The 25,147-nt window shown below is 33.2% G+C and overlaps 2 protein-coding genes across 2 annotated transcripts in view; both read right to left on the reverse strand.

The window, feature by feature from the left end:
- Nucleotides 1–968: 968 nt before the first annotated feature.
- LOC132722768 (fibropellin-1-like) lies at nt 969–24,028 on the reverse strand (the record flags this gene model as incomplete). The annotated part of the gene is made up of 11 exons (XM_060707327.1): nt 23,849–24,028; nt 20,705–20,926; nt 15,125–15,382; nt 13,756–13,841; nt 12,552–12,735; nt 11,737–11,976; nt 10,054–10,184; nt 8,509–8,708; nt 3,333–3,457; nt 1,972–2,088; nt 969–1,016 (listed from the first exon to the last, which is right to left on the reverse strand). Coding segments are annotated over exons 2-11 (1,420 nt in total), but the record flags the coding sequence as incomplete, so codon positions are not given.
- The window catches only part of LOC132722767 (sushi, von Willebrand factor type A, EGF and pentraxin domain-containing protein 1-like), a gene marked incomplete at its 5' end in the record, with an annotated part of 92,898 nt that continues 91,594 nt past the window's right edge, over nt 23,844–25,147 (reverse strand). The window contains one exon of the mRNA XM_060707326.1: nt 23,844–23,997. Coding sequence (XP_060563309.1) covers nt 23,844–23,997 — 154 coding nt within the window. The remainder of the gene's footprint in view (nt 23,998–25,147) is intronic.

Consider the following 25,147-nt stretch of genomic DNA (forward strand, 5'->3'; position numbering starts at 1 on the left):
TAGTAATAACTAACGTACATTTTCATTCACTCATGCATACACATGACATCCTTTTCATTCATCATTATAAAAATAGGTAATGTCTGTCTGTCTTGTGTGATTTAACTGATGCCGTAATTCTTTGTAAGTCATTGTTATTCCGTGTTGTTAAGTGATGTCCAATAAAATTCTTATATTGTTAAGTAAGAAGAAGTGATTTCATTTCCTATCACGGGCAGTTAACATTCCTTTCTAAAGAAAATCATTTTCAAAACTTGCATGTAAAGTAACCGAATCATAGTTTCTTTATAGAAATTTGACATATATATTTATATAAAACAACTTTACGTTTGTCTTTAAATGAAGGATTTGTTATTAAATTTATATAACAGAGTCACCAATTCACCTGTAAAATAGTTACTTAAATTACTTATAATAAATGTAATGAAATTATGAATAAATAATGAAATTGTTTAAAACATAATGTTGAAAAATGATATGAATGTAATTTAATTTTTTGCTGTATTTAATAATTGTTTAATTTCATCTTTATAGGTTTCATTACACACATAAAAAAATAAATTGAACACCAAGTCAGAGTTGGTCGTATATTCAATCCAAATCATACTCTACATATATTTTGTCCAAAAAGATTTTACTCTGTTTACATATAATATTCATGTGTGTTAAACAACGGAAACATTCTATGTTAAACTCCTTTATAGGAGATTTTATGAAATATTTAAAATTACATATAAATATAGCATATTAATTATCAACATTGTTTTTGGCAACCAGGTTCTGCGCAAGAATCAAAGTACATGTTCTCTGAAATAAGAATATGAGATTAACTGACAATAATAAGGCAAAACAAACAACCTTACTTGACATACCTTAAACAATTTTATCATTTCGTAGTGCCATTGGCGTAGACGCTAATAAATAACCATTAAAACAATCCCACCGTCTAGGCGCATTTTTCAACTTACCAAGGGAGCAGTCATTTACTTCATTTTCACAGTTAATTCCCTCGTAGCCTGGAAGAAGAGATAAAATGTAATGTAATTGTTATAATGGTTTCTCCTGGTAGTAGTGGTGTTGGTAGTTTACCCTGGGGATCAGGGCACTAAGCCACTTTGAATTTACCAGAGCGCAGTTCATCTACAACATCATTCCTGGGCATGCTGGCAACCAGTTTACCAGTACTAGTTGCCTCCACTTTCTAAAGGAACTGGTAACTTCTGTACCTGCCAGAGCAAAGGTACAATACAATTAAAATGATTCAATCACAACGAAAGTGACCTGCAGCATCTGGGAATCAAATCAAAGTTGCCTGATTTACAATCTGACAGTCTAACTATTAAGCTAAACTTATGGTTATGGTTTCCTCTTATTAACTTTGTAATAAATATACATAACAATTTTAAGACTTTTCTTTTCATTCTCTCCAAAACTTTTTTCCTGACAACAAAAATTCTTCAAAAGCATATGATTCACTTTAGAAATCCCTTTATAAATTAGCATTTTCATTTGTAACAGACAATTATACTTTTAAAATTTTTCCAATAAACAGCAGTATTTACAACAGATTTTAAAATTGTCATCTAAGTTAGATCCCTTCTTTAAAAACTTTGGGGGGGGGGGGGATGTCAGTTATTTTAAATAGAGGTGCTGGGCACATTTGAAAATGAAGTTTAAGAAAAGTTCACAATATTAATATTTTCAATATTGTGAATCTTACTTGTTGTAAATCTATTTGTCGTGTTTGTAGAGCAAATCTTAATTCTAAAATTATTTTTAGTTTGCATATCACAAAAATAATGAACTTCACTAACTTCCTGGGTTTAAAATTTCAGACGAAACCTTATCTGCCTCAGTTTGAATTACACATATTTTCTGATCAAGGGAAATAATTCTACCCAGACTGATTTTTTTTCCTTCAGAGGAACACATAATGTAGTGGATCATTTAAGAAAACATCGTATGACTCACCGTCTTTACATGTACATGTGTACCCTGTATTCGTCACAGAACACATGGCATCATTCTTACATGGGTTTGTCATTCCACAGTAATCAACGAGGGTTTGGCAACCGTCTCCAGTGTATTCTGAAAAAATGAAGAATAATTAAATTTTTAAAGGCCCATTATTCATCAGAAAATTATTGACATTTCTCAAAAGATTTTGATATATTTTCAAAAAAAGGTTATTCATTGGCCAACTATTTACCTATACCACCTTCCTGCTTCTATTGCTTTCCAGCAATTTATACCATTATAGTGATTTACTATTTTGTATGGAAGTCAAAATACTACTTTGTTTACATTTTGCTAATTTTATTACCAATCATTTCACATTCAATGCTACTATCTTCCAAGTGATAAGCATCATGATTTTTAACTTATAAACCTCATGTTTACCCTTTCTAAAGAAAGAAAAATTTATTTGTTTCTGAGGCAAAATATACCTAAAATTTAAATCAGCATGCCTCCAAATTCATGCTAATGTTCTTGAAATTTTTGAAAATGACTTTTTCAAAGTAAAATATTATTAAGTGAACAAAGAAAGTAATTTACACATTGCAAACGGCACTTACAATCCACATAAATTACGAAAAAGAGGTCAAAATATACAGAAATACCTCTTTCTGTGTTAGTAACACAGTAAAATTATAGTGATTGATACCTCGAAATCAGGAATTAATCACACCTAACATGTAAATGATTAACTAAATATTTAATCTGTTTACTTTTCTTACGATCTTAATACATTTTTCTAAAGATTGAATTTCTTAAAATATTTTGGCTCATCTGGAGGCAGCTTTAAAAATCATATTATATAACAATGGTCAAAATAAAAAGTAGTCCAAAGAAGCAAGAAACAGTTGATTTTTTCTCCTTGACCAATTAGTATTTCTAATTTACAATGACATTTACTTAGAAACTAGAGAAACTTGCCTCTACATTATAATCCTAATTTTAATGGCTGCTATAAACTATCTTATGTTGAATTTATATCTCAAGTATTAAAGACCCATTATGCCTTAGAAATGCTATCATTTTTATTTCTCACAAAAAAATTCTAAATCTTTGGTATCTTATCACTGTTACCAAAAATTACTCACTTGCCATTTATAAAAATTATGGTTTTTCTTGATATAAAATTATAAAATATTTCAAATGTCAATTGCAAAACATATTTTATTTAAACAAAAGTTGCTGTATTTAATTGTATGCCTGAATACTCAAAAAGCATACTGACATATTGTACATATTTGCTTACAAAAACTGAACTTAAACATTGACTAAAATTAAGCAATAACAAATGGTCCATTGTATAAAACAAAACTTACTAGTTGGGCATCTACACATCATAGAGGTATCATAAGAGCACTGGCCACCATTTTGACACTTGTTGTAGTCCCGGCATGGACTTCGAACATTTTCACAATTTGACCCAAATCTGTTGGCATCACATCTGGTTAACAGCAAAAATAGTGAGTAATTGACCATTTGATTTTGGAAATAATAATCTCTTACCCAGGCCTTCAAAAGTGTGTAATTGTTTTTTTTTGTCCTCCTTTTCTGTAAATGGACCCATTCCCAAAGGCTAGAAGTTGTGCGATTTTCAAAGTAGTGTCAAAATTCACAATTCTGCTACCCCTGTCTACCAATCAGAATCCCATGAGTGAACGAACGCAGTCACGTGACCAATCACCAGCAGAACAACGCTATCTTGGAACTGACCACTTGTGGATTTTACGAGGAATATAAAAATAATAGTTTATCTAGTTAAGGAGTGTTATCTGAAATTTGATTACCTTTTTGTACCAAAAGTGAATTTATCTATCGTGTCTCATTATTAAACATATAAAATAGTGAATTACTCCGATTTCACTGGATTTTTTTGTAATCAGAACTGTGTGAACTTGTTCAATTATGGCCGAAGGGTCAGATAAGCAGAGTGTGTTAAACTTTTCTGCAAATGGGTTTCTTCAGGATAATCAGCCCTTAGAGGCACCTGGAGTCCCAGGAATCACTGTGACAGCCGGACAAAATGAATCGCGATTAAATGTGTTCAGATATATTGCGGGATTAAAAGAAAAGGAGCAAGACAATGGGGTCAGTGTCTGTGACGCAGCACCCACGTTAGTTTCTCCATCCGGCGGAAGTGCAGGACAAGGATCAATATCCGGAGGAAGCACGTGGATAAGACATCCTCTGATGGACCCGAGAATCTCGTTTGGGGCGGGATTAAATATGGCCGCCCCTAATAGTATTGATCCAATGATGTTCGCATTTCAGGAACAATTACGACAAACGCAAAGCATGTGCCTCCAGCAACAAAATTCTCTGGAAAAATTAACAGCGGCAATAACAAGCCTTACAAACCAACAAAAGAATAACAACAAATCTGAATATGACGAAATTTCTTCTGAGTCGGGAAGTGACAGTGACGTCACTTCCAGAAGTGAACCAATGAAGAAAAAGTTTAAACAGGCTTCACATTCAGACAGGAAATTGGCAAAACTGAAGGCAGTGGAGTCATCGTTTGTCAAACAAGAACAATGTGGACCAAGCGCACACGATGTGATAGCCTAGACGGTAAAAAATGGTCTGTCGTCCACAGTTGAACATAAAGCACCCGAAGTCCAAGAACTTTTGGATAAACACAAAAGACCAGAAAATTGTGAATACCTTCAGGTCCCTAAAGTAAATAAAATAATCTGGTCCAATAAACAGGGGGAAAGAAAAATTCCAATCCCCGACGCATCTTTTCGGAACTGACAACGATTTGGAAAAGAAGCTGAAAGAAATCGATGAAAACAGGAAACTGTGTAATAATCTTGGTGTTACGGATAACAGACACCAAGGCCCAGGGCTTTCCAGGTGGGCTTCAATAGAACATACCCACATTACAAAGTTCCTGAATGTGCCAACACAGCCTTTTTTAGGGAAAAGGCCCCCGTCACAGTCAAATTGGCACCACCGCAAGGGAATACAAAAGCGGACGGATCAGGGCCACAAGAGAAAATAGAAATAGTAAGTACAATATCGTGTTATAAAATAAACAACACACCTGGAATTTTATTGCCGGTAAGGTCAGACTGTTTCAAAATGAATGGGCAAAACTGACCACCGATAAATTTATCTTAGATATAATAAACAACGGTTATCAGATAGAGTTCTCATCAATGCCGTGTAATCAGTGTAACAGACCAGAGATAACATTCTCGGGAAAGGAAGCTGATACTATTGATTCATTAATTGAGCAGTTACTAATTAAGCAAGTTATTGAAGATTCATTAATTGAGCAGTTACTAAATTAAGCAAGTTATTGAAAAGGCAGAACTGTTGCCCAGTCAAGTGTTATCAAATATTTTCATCAGAACTAAACAAGATGGCAGCCATAGATTAATTCTTAATCTAAAAAACCTAAATGAACATGTAAAAAAGAAACATTTTAAAATGGAAACATTAAAATCAGCTCTTCATTTAGTTAAAAAAGATTGTTATTTCGCAAAATTAGATTTCAAAGACGCATATTATAGCATTCCGGTACACAAAGATTATAGGCGCTATCTTTGTTTTACCTGGAGGGGGCATGCTTATCAGTACACATGTTTACCTAATGGACTATCAAGTGCTCCACGCATATTTACTAAAGTGATGAAGCCTGTTTTTTCTTCGCTTCGAAAAGAGGGGCAGACAAACAGTGCATATATTGACGATGTTTTATTACAGAATGACTCGTTTAGTGAATGCACGGACTCCGTGTTAAAAACAGCTTCTTTAATAGATAACTTAGGTCTTACGGCTCATCCAGTAAAATCTATTTTTGTTCCTACACAAACAATTGAATTCGTCGGTTTTCTTATTAATTCAAAAAATATGACAGTTAAATTAATGGCATCTAAGACAGAAAATCTAGTGCAAAAATGTAGTCATCTGCTTTCAAGATCAGTGGTAACTATTCGCGAATTCGCACAAATTATCGGAAAAATGATAGCTTGCGAACCAGGTGTACCTTTCGCTCCGCTCTATTATAAACTGCTTGAAATTTATAAAGACGCCGAATTAAAAAGAACACGTGGACAGTTTGACCAGAATATGATCATTTCAAATGAATGTAAAGATTGTTTACCATGGTGGGTCAATAACCTGGGAAATCTGGTGTCAGTTTAGACCTATAGTTCGCGCTAAACCGGATAAGATCATTGAATCAGACAGTAGTTTAGTAGGCTATGGCGCATATGATTCGACGTCCGGTTCTGAATACAGCAGGATATGGGACAAAAATGACAAAATACAACACATTAATTATCTGGAACTTAAAGCCGCGTTCTTAGCTTTGAAAAGATTTGCCTGGGAAAATGAACATGTACAATTAATGTTAGATAACACAACAGCAATAGCATATTTGACGAAAATGGGGGACAGAAAAATGTTATTGAATTCACTGACAAAAGAAATATGGGAATGGTGTACATGTATATCTAAAAATATTTGGATAAGTGCGTATCACATTCCCTGAAAATTAAATGCTAGAGCTGACGCTCTAAGCCGACAGAAATTAACTGTTGATATGGAATGGAGTTTAGACATTGAAGTATTTAACAAAATTATAAAAATATATGGTTGCTTTGATATAGATATGTTCGCTTCAAAATGGAATAACAAACTGAACACATACGCGTCATTTGGACCAGATCCCAATGCGTTTGGGACTGATGCGTTTTCATTAACGTGGACAAATTTATTTTCATATATTTTCCCACCTTTCAGTGTCCTTGGCAGAGTGTTGCAGAAGATGGAACAAGATCAATGCAAGGGAGTGCTGGTGGCACCGATTTTTACAACACAGCCATGGTTTCCGAAACTTTTACATATGATTGTAGAACCTTCATACATACTTCCGGATGTGAACAAAATACTGTCACACCCCACAAAAAACCAGCCACACAGGTTAACCAAAATGATACAAGGGGTATTCAAAATATCCGGGAAGCCCTACAAGCCCAAGGAATATCAGGCGAAACTGCCGACATTACCGTCGCTTCATGGCGTTCAGGAACAAAAAAACAATACAGGACATATTTACAAAAATGGTTCATGTTTTGTAGTGAACGGAAAATTAATTCGTTTAAACCGCCTGTAAATGAGCTGCTAAAATTTTTAACGCAACTGTTTTCTAATAAATTAGGTTATAGTGCTATAAATACAGCTAAGTCAGCGGTTTCTAGTGCTGTGTATATAGTTTCAAACGTACAATTGGGAAACCAAATATTGATAAAGCAGTTTATGAAAGGAATATCTAATAAAAGGCCATCGCTACCTAGATACAATTGTATATGGGATGTTAAAGCTGTTCTGAGATATCTTCGGTCATTGTTTCCGTTAGAGGGTTTATCACTTAGATTATTAAGTTATAAAGTGTTAATGTTATTAGCATTGTGTACTGGTCAAAGAATGCAAACTCTGTATCACATTAGATAATATTGAAATTTCATCTACAGCAATCAAAATTCGTATTCAGGATTTACTTAAACAAACGCGCCATGGAAACCATCTAAGTGAATTGTACATAGAAAACTATATCAGTGATTCTTTGTGTGTTGTTTTACTTTGAAATACTATTTAGACTTTACATCAAAGTTACATGCGTTCACCGGAAATAAATTATTTATTTCCGTGCAGAAATCTCACGTGGTAGTAACAAAACCAACATTATCAAAATGGATAAAGAAAACTTTAATATTAGCCGGTATAGACACTAATATTTTTAGTGCACACAGTACAAGGAAAGCGTCAACAAGTGCTGTGTTTGGTAAAATTCCAATCCAAACAATTTTGAGAACAGCTGGTTGGTCAAGAGACTGTACTTTTAGAAAATTTTATAAAAGACCAGTATCATTAGATTCGGAATTCAGTAAAAATCTTTTAGATATTGTAAATACTTAAAATGTGTATATTTCATATTGTTAGATTAGTCAAATAAAATCTCTGTTATGACTATTGAAATTGATTTATTCTACACATTCTGACATTTAAACAAATACACGAACCACGATATCTAAAAACTCATGGGATTCTGATTGGTAGACAGGGGTAGCAGAATTGACAAATCAAACGAAACTTACCGAAGTTGAAGTTTGATGTTAATTCTGCTATGCCCTGTCTACCAGAATCACATGCCCACCCGTGAATAATCTCTCGTGGTTCGAAATTTGTACATATAATACCTCTAAAACCTGCTAGTGATTGGTCACGTGACTGCGTTCGTTCACTCATGTGATTCTGTTAGACAGGGCGTAGCAGAATTAACATCAAACTTCAACTTTGGTCAGTTTCGTTTAATTTGTCAATTTGGCTTCTTTCCAAATTTATTAATTTCTAGATTAATGTTCATCATTTACATCCAGAATTACATATAAAGACCAAAAAATATTAACAAAAATATAGAGATGATAAAGAAATAGTGGAGATTAAATATGAAATCAATCATGACAATTTAAAATTTTAACTTACTTGCAGCTATAGTCATTAAAGATGTTATAACAGGTTCCCTGACAACTTCCTCCCGTCACTTGGTCATTGCACTTTTGCACTGCGGTCTCACAGTTTATTCCTTGCCAACCATTAATGCAAGCACATGTGTAACCTCCAATTCTACCATTACAGGTACCACCATGTTGACATGGATCACTTTCGCAATAATCTATTTCAATCTGAAACAGAAAAAAACAGCAATAAAAATTCCACATTTTATAAGTATGAGGATACTTAAGATACTCAAGATTTTGGTACTTCACTGACTTCAGTGACTTATTTTGTGTTCTAAATCTATATCTTATTTCTCTATCTTGTATATCACACTTTTAAATCTTATTGTTTATATCTGTATCTCGCTTCTAAATCTTATATTTTATTGTTTATATCTATATCCCACTTCTAAACCTTATATCTTATTGTTTATATCGATAATCTATATCCTACTTCTAAATATTTATCTTATAGTTTATATCTATATCCAACTTCTAAATCTATATATTATTAATATCTAATTGTTTATATCTATATCAAACTTCTTAACCTTATATCTAATTGTTTGTATCTATATCCCACTTCTAAACCTTATATCTTATTGTTTATATCAATATTCTTGCATATCAGACAGGATTATCTACTGTTTACTCCGGTGCTAGATAAGGCTCCCACGTTTACAATTTTTTGTAAACGTTTACACGACTGCTAAGAACCGAAACGATACCGTTTAAACGGTGGTACCTCTATGTACTATACACACCATGTATTTGAGTCGCCAAATGATGTCTTTCTTTCTATTTTTAATACATGTAGCAAATAAAGAATGTGCAAGGCTCATCACGATTGAGTCAGCACCACATTTTTTTGCATTTGTAGCCCCCATTTTTTTACCAAAAATGTATCATGTCACGAGCAATTTTGCACGGTAATGTGTGTGGAGGGTTGTAAACACACATTTTCCGTTTGTTTACTTTGGAATAAACCACTAAAATTGATAAAATCCATGATTACAGGCAATGATTAAGAAATTTTGTAAGACAATATGGCCATTTCGATTAAACGGTAAACAATATTGTAAACGTTTATGAATGAAAATCGAAACGAATCCGTTTAAACGTGTAATCGTGGGGGCCTTAGTGCTAGAAAACCCTTGTCTTACACCTTATTGTTTATATCTATATCCTACTTCTAAATCTTATCTGATTGTTTATATCTGTATCCTTACTTTTAAATCTTATTTCTTATTGTTTATATTCATATCCCACTTCTAAATCTATATCATATTTCTGCATCTTGTATATCACACTAAAAAACTTATTGTTTATATCGTTATCTTATTGTTTATATCTGTATCCCCCTTCTAAATCACATCTTATTTCTGTATCTTGTAAATCTCACCTCTACATGTTATATCTTATTGTTTATATCCACTTCTAAATCTATATCTTATTATTTATATTTATATGTCACTTCTTGACACAGATATTAACAGATATTAACAGATAAGTCTTCACTTTAGACATTTACCTCACAATCTGTACCCTCATATCCAAGGTTACATGTACATCTGTAGCCAGATCCGGGGACATTGGTACAAGATCCATGCTGGCTGCAACTGTTAACATTACAGAAAGCTTTCGGACTGGCACAGTTTGTTCCTGAAAACATTAATGACATTATCAATTTAATGTGTCCCTTTATTCCATTGATAATTTGATACTGAGGCTCTGACTTGCCTTCTTGCAATTTGAGGGTCTCAACAGTTTTCTGATATTTTACATTTATACTGAGAATAGCATTATAACATTGCTTGCAGAATGGCAGTGTAATTGTTGATAAAACCATCAGTGCACTTTAATGAAAATTTCATATCATGACTTTCCAATACAAATGTGACCTTTGAGCTAGAGATCTAATTCTTGTGCACAACACAAGGTCATCATGTCCAATACATTCATATAGAGTTATTTTAAAATTCATCTAAGGAACACTCAACACATACATCAGTGTACTTTTATGAAAGTGTGACCTTCACCTTTGAGCTACAGATCTAGTTGAACTTTTGATGTGACACAATGTCCAAATGTGCTTTACATTTATGCAAAAATATCCAAAATTCATTATTAAATGAAAGATTTAGACTAGACAGCAAGTGTGGACAGACCAAAGGAAGGAAGCTTTAAAACAAGAGCTGTCGGTAGGACAGCAACGCTCAACTATTCTTAGTGCTTGATAGTAAAAAAGCCTTGATAATGAAATTTTCTAAGTAAAGAAAAGGATAAAAAATTTCTTTAAATCTATATTACAGATATAGGCCTTGAAGAGAGTCCTATTATACTCTCAAAGAAGACTATAAAATTTCAACTTGTTTCAAAGCCATATGTCAATTGACTTTGAAAATATTTGAGGTATTACAAAATTTTTAACACAAATTCTTTGCAAAAAAAAGGAGCATAATTCTGTCAAAATGCTTGATACAGTTACCACCCCCTGTCTACAGGTTGGGGTCATAATGGTGAACAAGTGTGCAAAGTTTCAAAGCCATATGTCCATGGACTTTGGAAATATAAGAAGTATTACAAAAACTTTAACGTAAATTCTAAGTCGAAAAAGGGGCATAATTCTGTCAAAATGCTTGATACAGTTACCTCCTCCTGTCTACAGGTTGGAGTGATGGTGAACAAGTGTGCAAAGTTTCAAAACCATATGTCAATGGACTTTGAAAATATTTTATTTTAGGTATCACAAAAACTTTAACATAAAATGGTTACGCCGACGCGAACACCAACGCCGACGCCGACGCTCGGGTGACTACAATAGCTCTACTTATTCTTATCGAATAGTCAAGCTAAAAAACTATAGGCCTCCCCCATTTTTTGTTTCATTTTTTAATTTTTTTTTTTGGTAAGGGGGAATAAAAAAACCAATACAAACCATGCGATTGCCAATATATTATAACACATTTTATTCTTGAAAATGTCCAAATGTGCATTATTGCTACAACATATGGTTCTATATACATACATCCTAATAGATTTATTGTTAATAAAGATATATTTTATAATAATTGAACAACAACAAAACTTGGAAAAACAGGCCAAGATAGTTTTCCCTACCAAATTAACTTGTCACCAGAATATATTAATCCAAGACAATCAAGAGGTCAGATACTTTGTAAACATGAAATGTCATGATCAAATTAAACCTTACCTTCATAGAACTCGGTACATTGACACTCATAGCCAATAATTTGATCCACACATGTTCCACCATTTATGCATGGGTTAGTTGTGCATGAGTTAATATTGGTCTGACAATTTTTGCCGGTGTAACCGGTTGTACAACTGCATCGATACCCACCGAACACATCGGAACATGCCGCACCATTCTGGCACGGGCTAAGTGAAGCACAATAATCGGTTTTCTGTTTGCAAGTGAAAGATCTGAATACTGAAATATATTTCAAGGGTAAAAGGTCAAAATTTGAAAACAAACAGACAAAGGTCACCTCTGTTTAAATCATATCTAAGAAATAAAATTTATAAATGTAGGTTAATATCCATAGTATGCCTTAATCACAATGACTTTGAACATTGTTACTTATATTGCATGAAAAGAACACCGTTATATAGATGATGAAACAACCTGATATTGACTTAATAATAAACATACCCCTATGAGTATTGTAAAACATACAAGCCATAACTACAGATTGGAACTACTTGTTGCTAAAATCAGGTTTAATAACAAATTTTAACATTCAAAGAGAAGAAAGCATAAAATCATGACAGAATGTTGTCATTAACTCCATTATAAAAGCCTTAGCCACCAGTATATGTCAGCAAATCCATGAAGTCTAACTAGGTTCTATACTGCTGGTAGCTAGATTTTATTGAAATCCCTTAACCTTTAAATGAACTGGCCCAAATCCATTGTAGAAATTCTGGGAGTTAAGGATAAATTCTTAAGTTGGTATTTTGATGCTTAATGTACTCTTTAATAGTAAGTATCAGTAATTTATGTACCTCTGCTAACAGAACACTTAAACTGAATATCATAATCTTGATTTGCAAAAGGATATGAGAGTGTTCTTAGTTCCTGGTTACATGTAAGACCGCCTGGTAAATTTTTATTATCCAAGCATGTAGTTCCAACTCGGCAACATCTCGTATATAAAGGTTCAGTGCCTCCACAAATATCAAGTCCGTACTGAAACAAAGTATCGCAAATACTATAATTATGCTATATTCTAACAAACTTCACACTATTTTCCTATTAAACAAACAAGTCAGAAGTGTACATTACTACATGAAATATGCATGACATCATCAAAGAATGTTAATACATGTAATGTCACTTCTCTGCTTGATATAGTTCAACATAATTTTCTCTATTCTAAGCAGCATATTGAAATGGGAACATATCAAATTTTGCTATATTTTAATTCAATAATGTTTAGTTCATATAATTAATGACTAATTTTTTTTATTACACAGTAATCAGTCAGGCTCATCGACCAACATGATTATATTACTGCTCATTTTAAATAGAGAGAAATAGAATCCTTACAGAAAGCCCAAAACGGTAAAATTGAAAAAGTTGTAGGTTCAGTTTGACAAAAACTGTGTAACAGTGCCTATGATTGTCCTTCCTTTTCTGATTTTTTCTTCAATTTTTCATCAATGAAAGCATTTTAAATTGGAAATGTTTCGAGCAGTAACATAGGAAAATTAATCATACAGAAATTCCCTTTTTCACCAATGAATATCTATATAGAATTTGTTGGTTTTTTTTATTTAAAGCTATAATACATGCCTAAATAATTTCATGATTTCAAACACATATTTTGACATGATATTTTTTTGGATTTCACATACTTAATTTGTCATAATTCATAGTCAGACATACTGGTTTCCTTGATGATATGATTTGATGGTAAAATAACGACAACTTGATCAACTTGAATTAAACATATATCATAAATATAAGCTTTGGTCTACATGTACGTACATCTCTCAGAATTGCCAGGATATATTGAGGTAAAATAAATATTTTTATTAACTTCACCAACATTTTTTGCCATTTTTATAACGAGCTTTGGTCTACATGTACTTACACCTCTCAGAGTTGCCAGGATATATTGAGGTATATTAAGATATATTAGTTTATTAATTTGACAAAAAAAATTGCCGTTATATATTATAAGTTTTTTGGTCTTCATGTACTTACACCTCTCAGAGTTGCCAGAGATTCAGAATCAGCAGATGATGAAGGAGTAGGTGTTTTCAGGCTATATCTTGGTGTAAAGAAATCATCTGAAATAAAGAAACCAGCACAAAAATTTAACACCACATTTGGCACAAGTCTTATCTTTTGTCTGACTGTCTTTCAAATTTCAGTCATCTTTTTTCATAAATGTTGTTGAATATATATAGAGCTTTATTATTTCTGTCTTAACAGAGACATTTCTGTTCATATTGTATAAAAATGCAGTGATAATATTTCACTTTGAACTACCTGATTATTGATTATTGTCAGTTCATTGTCAAGGGTTGAAAGTAGGGGTATCACGTTTATCCGTTGAAACAGGTACAATCTGTTTTTAGCTAAAAACCAGTGAGAAAATTCAATAACCAGTAATTGAGGATTGTATCTGGCAAAGGGGCGAAAAAGGCTTTAAATTGATTCTAAATATTACCTTAGTTTTCTATAACAAGATATGAAAATAGTTTGTATTTTAGTTGTACTCAACAAAGTTTTTTTTCCCAGTCAGATGGTATACAGTATGACCCTAGCCAAAAATAGTTACTCCATATTCGGAAAATGTATTTTTATCATTTTGAGTACAATAAAATACAAACAAAATGTCATATCTTGTCATAAAGAAACAAAGTTTATGTTGAAAATCTAAAGATTTTATCAGTACGGCCGGTTAAACATTTAACACAGTTCTTACGTTGCCGTTTAAATGATTAACATTTTTTATAACCGTGACACCCCTAGTTGTATGGTATATCTCTTAAGGTAGCAGGACCTCAGTGGGTTGTACTATTTCTAATATAGTACCTACAACTAACTTTTTATTTAATAGTCATACTGACATTTTGAGGGACATATGGTTATTTTTTAGCTTTACTGGTTGAAGAAGACTTCAGATGTCCCTTCGTGCATAATTTCAGACACTATAGCGGGGGAACCTGAGAAACGCTTAATTTTCATCATGAATCATGACATTAACCGTTCAGTACAAAGGCCAGTTGATGCAACATTTCTTTTGAAGGGTTAACATCAGGAACATGGTTGCCATAGCATTTCTTTTTATAGCATGTGAAATTATCCTTTAAATTGCACAAAATAAGAGGTTCGTAAACTGAAAATGTATCATACCAAGAATACTTGTTAACATTGAATAATGGTTCTTATTTTGATGTCACTTAAATTTTATTTTGACCATGAAATTGTTTCCTTTACTATTACAGACTTTATACAAAAATAGACCTAAACTACTGTACTAGCTACTTTCTGTATTATGTCAAACATTGTCATATTCAAACATTAAGCTAACATGTGAATACACACAGTGTTAGTGAAGCCTTACCAGTTGGGTTGATGACATATTTTGTGTACAGATGCACATTTGAATTGGTGCCAAATGTCAGGGATACGTCAGAGCTCCAAATGTAACATTTGTTGGTATTCCAATCAAATGCAAACAGGTTGCAGCGAGTTGTAATGCTAGTGCATCTTATCCTACATTCTGCTGCAGTGTCCACATCATTTACAGCAGTGAAGTCCTGAATATTTGTGGGTGCTCTGTTTAGCTGTATCTGGTACTGAGCATAACTTCCCTCAGCATCTGAAATTCAAACAAACATAAAAATGAATATAAAAACATTGATATATCGAAGGTTTATCTAACTAGAACTCCGCGAGTCGGATGTGTCACCTTGTGAACAATGTAGTTTAGGAGAAATGGCCAGGACAAAAATGAAATATGAAAAATAACAAAGGGCAATAACTAAAAAAATAATAAGTGCAGAGCAGCAGTTTTCTGTGCACTGCACTTCTTATCAAATAAGATCTATCATTCTATGATGTTTCAAGTCCATAGCTTTCATACTTGAGGAGAAAATGACCAGGACAAAAATAAGTAAGAAAATCAACAAAGGGCAATAACTCAAAAAATAAGAAATGCAGAGTATTAGTTCTTATGCACTGCACTTTTTCTTAATGAGATCTATCATCCTATGAAGTTTCAAGTCCATAACTTTTATACTTTCGGAGAAATGGCCTGGATAAAAATTAAGTATGAACATTAACAAAGGGCCATAACTCAAAAATTAAGAAATGCAGAGTACCGATTCTTGTGCACTGCACTTTTTCTTAATGAGATCTATCATCCTATGAAGTTTCAAGTCCATAGTTTTTATACTTAATGAGAAATGGCCCGGACAAAATTAAAGTATGAAAATTAACAAAGGGCAATAACTCATAAATTAGGAAGTGCAGAGTACCGGTTCTTGTGCACTGCACTTCTTCTTAATGAGATCTATCATCCTATGAAGTTTCAAGTTCATAGCTTTTTTAGTTGAAGAGAAATGGCCCGGACAAAATTAAAGTATGAAAATTAACAAAGGGCAATAACTCAAAAATTAAGAACTGCAGAGTACCGGTCCTTGTGCACTGCACTTCGGGTTATTGAAAGAAGCATGCATACCAAGTTTGAAGTCAATCAGACTTATAGTGACTGAGTTATGCTCCGGACAAGCTTTAGGGGACGCCGACAACGACGCCGACGACGACACAGACGCCGCCGACAAAAGTAACCCCTATATGTCACCTTTTGAAGGCGACACAAAAACTGTTGTAAGTCCATATTTTACTTGAGTTTTGCAGTCAACCATCAATATTCAATGACTAGTAATTATAATCTATTTTATGGGTTTAGCTTTTCAGCGGATTGTGAAATTTTTTGTCGTTTCCAAACCCCAAAACCCCATTTAAGATATTTGGTGGAAAAAAATTCAGATGCCCCCCCATCCCGCCCTAATGTTTTATCATAAATACAATGTATGCACCTTTGGAGAAACCATGGCCTTCTGGGCATCCCCCCCATGACATTTAAATTTTAATTTCCCTGGAAAAATTTTCACTAAAAAGCCCTGAAAAAAAAGGTTTAAAATAAAGCCCCCCCAAAAATTAAAAACCCTTTGGCCTGCAAATAAAGTATCTTCCAAATTTTTAACACCCTATCAAAATAGCTATGGGTTTTGGAGTAAAGACCTATTTGGGCTAGGGGGTTCCCAACCCTTTGAAAAATCATTTTGGGTTTTGCTGTAACATCTTTCTTGGGCTGCGCATCACTTATGGGTGTTACTTTTACCCTTTTTTTTTTTTAAATTTTTACTAAAGAACTTTGCCTTTTTTACTTTAAAAACCCTTTTTTAAAAAACCGTTATTTTTGGAAGGGGGTTTTACCCCATTTTTTCAACCAGTTTTTTCTTTAAAAGGGGAAAAATTTCCCCATTTTACAAACCAGTTAAAAATTTTAACGGGGGAAAAATTTCCCCAATTTTAAACCAATTTTTCTTTTAAAGGGGGGGTTTGTCATTTAAAAATCCCGTTATTTCCAGGAAAAGGGGAAAATTTTCCTCTTTCATGATTTCCATCATTTGACAACCCATTTTTGTCCGGGGGGTGGTTTAAATTTTCCCCTTTGCAAAAGTTTATTTCTGGAAGGGGGATATTTTCATTTGACAAAAAGTTATTTTTTTAAGGGGGGTATTTTCCCCTTTGACAAAAAGTTTTTTCTGGGAAAAGGAAATTTTTCTCGTTTTACAACCAAACCCTTTTTTGGGAAAGGGGTAAAATTTTTCCCCCACTTGACAAACCAAAATTTTTTCCCAAAAGGGAATATTTCCTAATTCAACAACCAGTAATTTCTGGAATGGATATTTCCTAATATGACAACCAGTTATTTCTGAAAGGGGATATTTCCTCATTTGGCAACCAGTTATTTCTGGAATGGATATTTCCTCATTTGACAACCAGTTATTTCTAAAAGGGGATATTTCCTCATTTGGCAGCCAGTTATTTCTGGGAGTGGATATTTCCTCATTTGACAACCAGATATTTCTGAAAGGGGATATTTCCTCAATTGGCAACCAGTTATTTCTGAAAGGTGATATTTCCTAATTTGACATCGAGTCATTTCTGGAAGGGCATATTTCCTCATTTGACAACAAGTTATTTCTTGAAGGGGATATTTCTTCATTTGATAACCAGTTATTTCTGGAAGGGCATATATTCTCATTTGACAACCATTTATTTCTTGAAGGGGATGTTTCCTCATTTGACAACCATTTATTTTTAGAAGTTGACATTTCCACATTTGACAACCAGTACTTCCTGGAGGGTATATTTCCTCACTTGACAACCAGTTATTTCTGGAAGGGGATATTTCCTCTTTTGACAACCAGTTATTTCCTGAAGGGGATATTTCCTCATTTGACAACCAGTTATTTCTGGAAGGAGATATTTTCTCATTTGATAACTAGTCATTTCTGGAAGGGGATATATCCTCATTTGACAACCAGTTATTTCTGGAATGAGGTTTTTTCTCATTTGACAACCTGTTACTTCTGGAAGGGGATATATCCTCATTTGACAACCAGTTTTTTCTGGAAGGAAATATTTTATCATTTGACATCCATTTATTTCTGGAAGGGGATATATGCTGATTTGACAACCAGTTATTTCTGGAAAGAGATATTTTCTCATTTGACAACCAGTTATTTCTTGAAAGGGATGTTTCCTCATTTGACAACCAGTTATTTCTAGAAGTGGATATTTCCTCATTTGACAACCAGTTATTTCCTAAAGGGAATATTTTCTCATTTGACAACCAGTTATTTCTGGAAGGGGATATTTCCTCATTTGACAACAAGTTATTTCCTGAAGGGAATAGTTCCTCATTCGATAACCAGTTATTTCTGGAAGGACATATTTTCTCATTTGACAACCAGTTTTTTCTGAAAGAGAATATTTCCTCATTTGACAACCAGATATTTCTATAAGGGGACATTTCCACATTTGAAAACCAGTTATTTCTGGAAGCAGATATTTTCCCATTTGGCAACCAGTTATATCTTGAAGGGGATTTTTCCTCATTTGACAACAAGTTTTTTCTGGAAAGGGATATTTCATCATTTGACAACCAGTTATTTCTGGAAGGGAATATTTCCTCATTTGGCAACAAGTTATTTCTGGAATGGATATTTCCTCATTTAACCACCAGTTATTTCTAAAAAAGGGATATTTCTTCATTTGGCAACCAGATATTTCTGGAAGGGGATATTTCCTCATTTGACAACCAGTTATTTCTGGAAGGGGATATTTCCTCATTTGACATGGAGTCATTTCTGAAAGGGCATATTTCCTCGTTTGGCAACAAGTTATTTCTAGAAGGGGATATTTCTTCATTTGACAACCAGTTATTTCTGAAAGGGCATAATTATATTCTCATTTGACAACCATTTATTTCTTGAAGGGGATGTTTCCTCATTTGACAACCACTGCCAGACACTGTTATTTCTGGATGGGGATATTTCCTCATTTGACAACCAGTTATTTCTGAAAGGAGATTTTTTCTCATTTGATAACGAGTTATTTCTAATAGGGTTTATATCCCCATTTGACAACCAGATATTTCTGAAAGGAGATATTTTCACATTTGATAACGAGTTATTTCTGAAAGGGGATATTTCCTCATTTGACAACCAGTTATTTCTGGAAGGAGATATTTTCTCATTTGACAACCTGTTATTTCTTGAAGGGAATATATCCTCATTTCACAACCAGTTTTTCTGGAAGGAGATATTTTATCATTTGACATCCAGTTATTTCTGGAAGGGGATATATGCTGATTTGACAACCAGTTATTTCTAAAAAGAGATAGTTTCTCATTTGACAACCAGTTATTTTTTGAAAGTGATGTTTCTTCATTTGACAACCAGTTATTTCTAAAAGTGGACATTTCTACATTTGAGAACCAGTATTTTCGGGAGTGGATATTTCCTCATTTGACAACAAGTTATTTCTGGAAGGGAATATTTCCTCATTTGACAACCAGTTATTCTCTGAAGGGAATATTTCCTCATTTGACAACCAGTTATTTCTGGAAGGAGATATTTTCTCATTTGACAACCAGTTTTTTTCTGGAAGGGAACATTTCCTCATTTGGCAACCAGTTATTTCTATTAGGGGACATTTCCACATTTGAAAACCAGTTATTTCTAAAAGCAGATATTTTCTCATTTGGCAACCAGTTATGTCTGGAAGGGGATATTTCCTCATTTGACAACAAGTTATTTCTGGAAGGGGATATTTCCTCATTTGACAACCAGTTAATTCTGGAAGGGGATATTTCCTCATTTGACAACCAGTTTTTTCTGGAAGGGGATATTTCCTCATTTGACAACCAGTTATTTCTATAAGGTTATATGTTTCCTCATTTGACAACAAGTTATTTCTTGAAGCAGACATTTCCTAATTCGACAACCAGTTTTTTCCAGAAGGGGATATTTGCCCATTTGACACCCAGTTATTTATGGAAGGGGATATTTCCTCATTTGACAACCAGTTATTTCTAAAAGGGGATATTTCCTTTTTTGACAACCATTTATTTCCATAAGAGGTTGAGAAAGTCATTTTTGAGTGTTTTTTCTATAATAGATTTAACAACTATTCTTGAAAAAGGAACACTGCATGCGGTGTTAATTCTTGTCTTTTACAGTCAACAATTATCAATAATCAATTTTTACAAAACGTAAAAGTTAAAAAGGGACATAACTCCAAACATACATCTTTCAGAATAATGACCCTTATCTAACAATGCCACCTGGTCATGATAAGCATGTATTCCAAGTTTCATGTTGATAACTTTTAAGTTTGAATAATGGGCTACATTAAAGATTTTGGAAAACAATTACAAGTCAATTCATTCTTTGAAACAGACTAAGCTAAAAGTGAATTTTCTAGACAGTACCAGCTTCAGGTACAAGTATATTTTCTATAAAAAAAGACAACAAATCATTGACATATTTCAGAAGTAGAAAAAGGTGAACTGATAAAGAATAAAGGGAACACTTAATTGCTGAATTTCATCAGCAAAACTTACCATAGGTATATTCTGAATTACAAATGCACATATGTTTATTTGCTTGATAATCATCAACGCAAGATGCCCCATTGTCTGACCTCCGACAATTGTTAGATGTACAGGTATCCTGACGCACTTCACAGAAAACTCCGCTGTAGCCAGATGGACAATTACACGAGAAAGAATTCAACTGATTTCTACACACACCTCCATTGATGCATGGATTTGAGGCACATTCATCTGAAATTCAAAAAAAAAATATTCATAGATTTATTCAGAATTTCTAAACTTTCAGAATTTATAGTGGCAATGATAGGCTCTTTATATAATATTCTTATATAAAAGAACTTCTATGTGCCAAAGATTATTAAGTCAACCTTCTCGATGTATCTATTCTTAGTATAATGAAAAGTCAGAATTTTTCCAAAATATTCTTTATAAACCTATATGAGTTAAGGACGTTTTTGGGAGTTTTCATATACATGTAGACATATAGGCAAAATTAAAATTTTCTACTTATTTTAGGTTAATTTAAGGGCAGATTACTTAAACATATGTAAATGAATTCTTGTTTTTACCTCAGGATAATGTTTTTCTTTTTATTGTTGAATACAATACATTATTACATGCTATTCCTTATATCGTTTCTCAGTTCTATTAATTTTTTTCAATGAAAATAAAGGTACTTTAAATTCATAAAAATAGGCCAATTTTTAAGAAAATATTGCAAAGGTTAACCCTTTACCTCATATACTCAAAACAACGCACTTTCGACCCCCAACTCCCCATCTTTTAGGCCTTAAATAGTGAAAAACTGTCCTGTTTGAGGGTTTGAAGGGGGCAGCAGTCCCCCTCCGATTGCCAAGAAAATTTTGGACTTGTGAGAGGCTAAAAATGACCCCAGGTCAATGTAACCAACACTGAAAAGCCTTTGACTCTATCTGAATCCATTGAGAAGTTGCAGCACTTTTAAGTCAATTTTGATGGAAAAAATCAATGCAAAACAGTGATTTTTGGCAATTTTGAGATGTCCCCTCGTTGCCACAGTAACAGGAAATTTAAGACTGAGCATAGTGTTACAAAGGCAATGGTCCAGTCAACATTTGTGCTAAGTTTGATTGGTATTGAAGAAGTTTTTATAGTTTTATAGCAATGAACTTGTAACGGGAGACTTTTCCATGAAAACAGCAAGTTTTCACAAAATGCTCATGCAGTAATAGGTTAAGAGAAGAAGTGGGGAAAAAAACTATCCACTCTTAATTTGTACTTTAAATTTTGCATATTGACTAAAACGAAGGTAAGCTTTATGAAAATAAGAAGACAAAAAATATATTGCTTCCCTTCATTGTAAATTATCTGACCTTGAATTTAACGAAAAATTCCAATTCAAGGGCAGATAACTCGAAAATGAGAACGATAACCCCAAATATTTTCCTGTTTAAAATGTTTCTGTTCTCATATTCTATTGAACAGTTTTAACTTTGCCTATATGTCTATATGAAAACTCCAAAAAACGTCTTTACTCTTTTACCCCCATGAGCATATTGTAAAAAATTGCCGTTTTCATTTAAAAGCCTCCTGTTACAAGTTCCAACTGCTATAAAACTATGAAAAATGCTTCAATACTGATGAAACTTGGCACATATGTTGACTGAACCAATAACTTCTGTAACAACATACTCAATCTTAAAGTTCCTGTTACCATGGCAATGGGGGACGTCTCAAAATTGCCAAAATTCACTATTTTGCATTGGTTTTTTTTTCATCAAAACTAATTTCAAAGTGCTACAACTTCTCAATGCAATAAAAAAGAGTAAAAGGCTTTTCAGCGTTGATCCTTGCTTAAATGTCTCACCAAGCATTTACATTTTCAAATCTTTAAATTATTCATTTTGGGATATTTACATTTCAAAAACCTGGTAGTTTTTAGCTCGACTTTTCTATGAAAAGGGGAGCTATCCTACTCGCCCCGGCGTCGGCGTTGGCGTCACACCTTGGTTAAGTTTTTCGTACCACCCCACTTTATTTCAGAAGTATTACAAGTATGGCTTTGAAACTTACCATACTTGTTCACCATCATAACCTCCATCTACAGACAAGAGTACATAACTCTGTCAAGGTTTTTGACAGAATTATGGCCCTTTTTTGACTTAGCAAGTGTATTGAGCTTGGTTAAGTTTTTTGTACCACCTCACTTTATTTCAAAACCATTGGAGGTATTGCTTTGAAACTGACCATACTTGTTTACCATCACGACCTTCATCAACAGACAAGAGGACATAACTCTGTCAAGGTTTTTGAAAGAATTATGCCCCTTTTTGACTTAGAAAATACATTGAATATGGGTAAAATCCACTTATTGCCTTAACCCTTTGAGATATTGCTTTGAAACTTTTAATGCTATTTCACATCATTACCCCCATCTGTACGCAAGAGAAGGTAACTCTGTCAAGGATTTGTTTTAAAAATTAAGGCCTTTTATCGACTTAGAATCTTGGTTAAGTTTTTAGTACCAGTCCACTTTTTGACTGAACTGTTTGAGATATTAATTTGAAAGTTGGAATACTTGTTTACAATCATGATTCCCAAACATGTCCAGGAGAAGGTAATTCTGTCAAAGATTTTATTTGAATTATGGCCCTTAACTGTCAATGTTTTGTATTATAGGCAAGCACTAAAAAACTTAAAAAATCTAAAAAAATTCATTCCTATCCACTTGTTCACTTTACCATAAATTATGTCATAATAAAATAATTCTTCACTAAATATCTTAATGCTCATGGCCATTGTTCACTTTAAAAATACAGAGATTCTTGTATTGCCTTTTACTGCAAAAACTTTTTTTATTGGCAAGCAATAAAAAAGTCGAGCGCGCTGTCTTACGGACAGCTCTTGTTATTAACAGTTCTTTTGTAATTTGTACTTTTAAAAGCTATTTGAAAATATCATCAGCTATATCAGCTTGATTCCATAAAATCAACACTAGGAGTTTCAAAACTTACAGCCTTGATGTCTTAATACAGAAGTTTGACATCATTTCCATGTTAGGGAACATTTTATAAGGTAAGAAACTCCACATAGAACATCTGTAGAAATAAAAGAACTTTTTATCATGGATGATAACCTCCAAATAATCAAAACGGGAAAAAAAGTTTTCCTAACCAACATCTTCTTGGCATTTTTCGCCTGTATATCCGGATCGACAAACACATCTGTATCGTAAATTAGAATCTCGACTCACGTCTTCACAACGGAGTGTTCCAACAGCATTGCATGGTGATGGGTTACATATTTCGGCACTCCTCTCACAGCTTTAAAAATAAGTAACATGCAATCAATGTTAAAATACCCCTCTGATTTTTTCTATTATTATATAATCATGCAATTATACTGCACCAGTTTCAATATTCATACTGTACTATCATTGTTTCTTTACCTGTAACATTTGTTTGTACACTTTATTATCTTTTGTTTTACATCATCACCCTACTTGTGTCAACTGAAACTATCCATGCAACTAGTGCAAACCTAGACCAGTCTGCATATACAATATATGCTGTCTGATCATGGTCTGCAATATTTGTTACTGACACAGTCAAATTTCCCTTCAAATGATCAGTGCTATAGTCCAAATTGAAATATGGCCAAGTCCACTTTAGATATCTAGTATGGTAAGGTTAAATTTTTACTCATTAGTACAATTTTCAAGTTTTCATATAAGTTAACATGAATCTTGTGGTGTGCAGCTTTAATCATTCATCCTCAATGATTCATTATAACACAGTATCTCCTCTTACACAGCATTACCTCTAAACATGCTGTGTACCATTCAAAAAATATGAACATATCATGATTAAAACAATGTGCTATATCTATCTATGCAAATTTGAAGAATTTTCTTTTTTTAATAAATCATCGAAATAAAATTATAAGGAAAAAACACAAAACCTTGTTTTGGCTATTTACAAGTTTAGAGATATTTTAGAATGATATACTTTAAAGTCATGCAAAATTCATTCACGGGGAAAGCAGTATTTGCTTATACATGTTAAAAAGCCACAGACATTTCATGCATTTTAACAAATACACACAAAATTACATCAAAATGTTAATTACACCTGAAACAAAAGCTGGCATGACATGATATCTGTTTATATACTAATGAGATTTTCTGTACAAAGAAAGAAAAGGGTGCGGGATTAAATTTTCCTTATAATGTCAGTGGCGCAGCACTGTCTATTGGGTTGATTTTTACATCGATTTTAACATATGTTTTTGGTCGTATTGCAGCAGCCAGCATTTACTATGATATAGCCGTACTTTCAATGTAACGTAGAAAGTCAGAAGGACATTATTTTAAAACCAATCTGAGTGCTCCTAGAGCTATTTTCTATTAGATATACATGTGTTTAGGTTTGATATAAAAATCCCCTGTATTCAGCATTTTTGATTACAGTTTCA

Source organism: Ruditapes philippinarum, unplaced genomic scaffold, assembly GCF_026571515.1.
Source record: "Ruditapes philippinarum isolate M1 unplaced genomic scaffold, ASM2657151v2 ctg4746_1_1_1_1, whole genome shotgun sequence".
In the NCBI taxonomy this organism is placed as follows: Eukaryota; Metazoa; Mollusca; class Bivalvia; order Venerida; family Veneridae; genus Ruditapes; species Ruditapes philippinarum.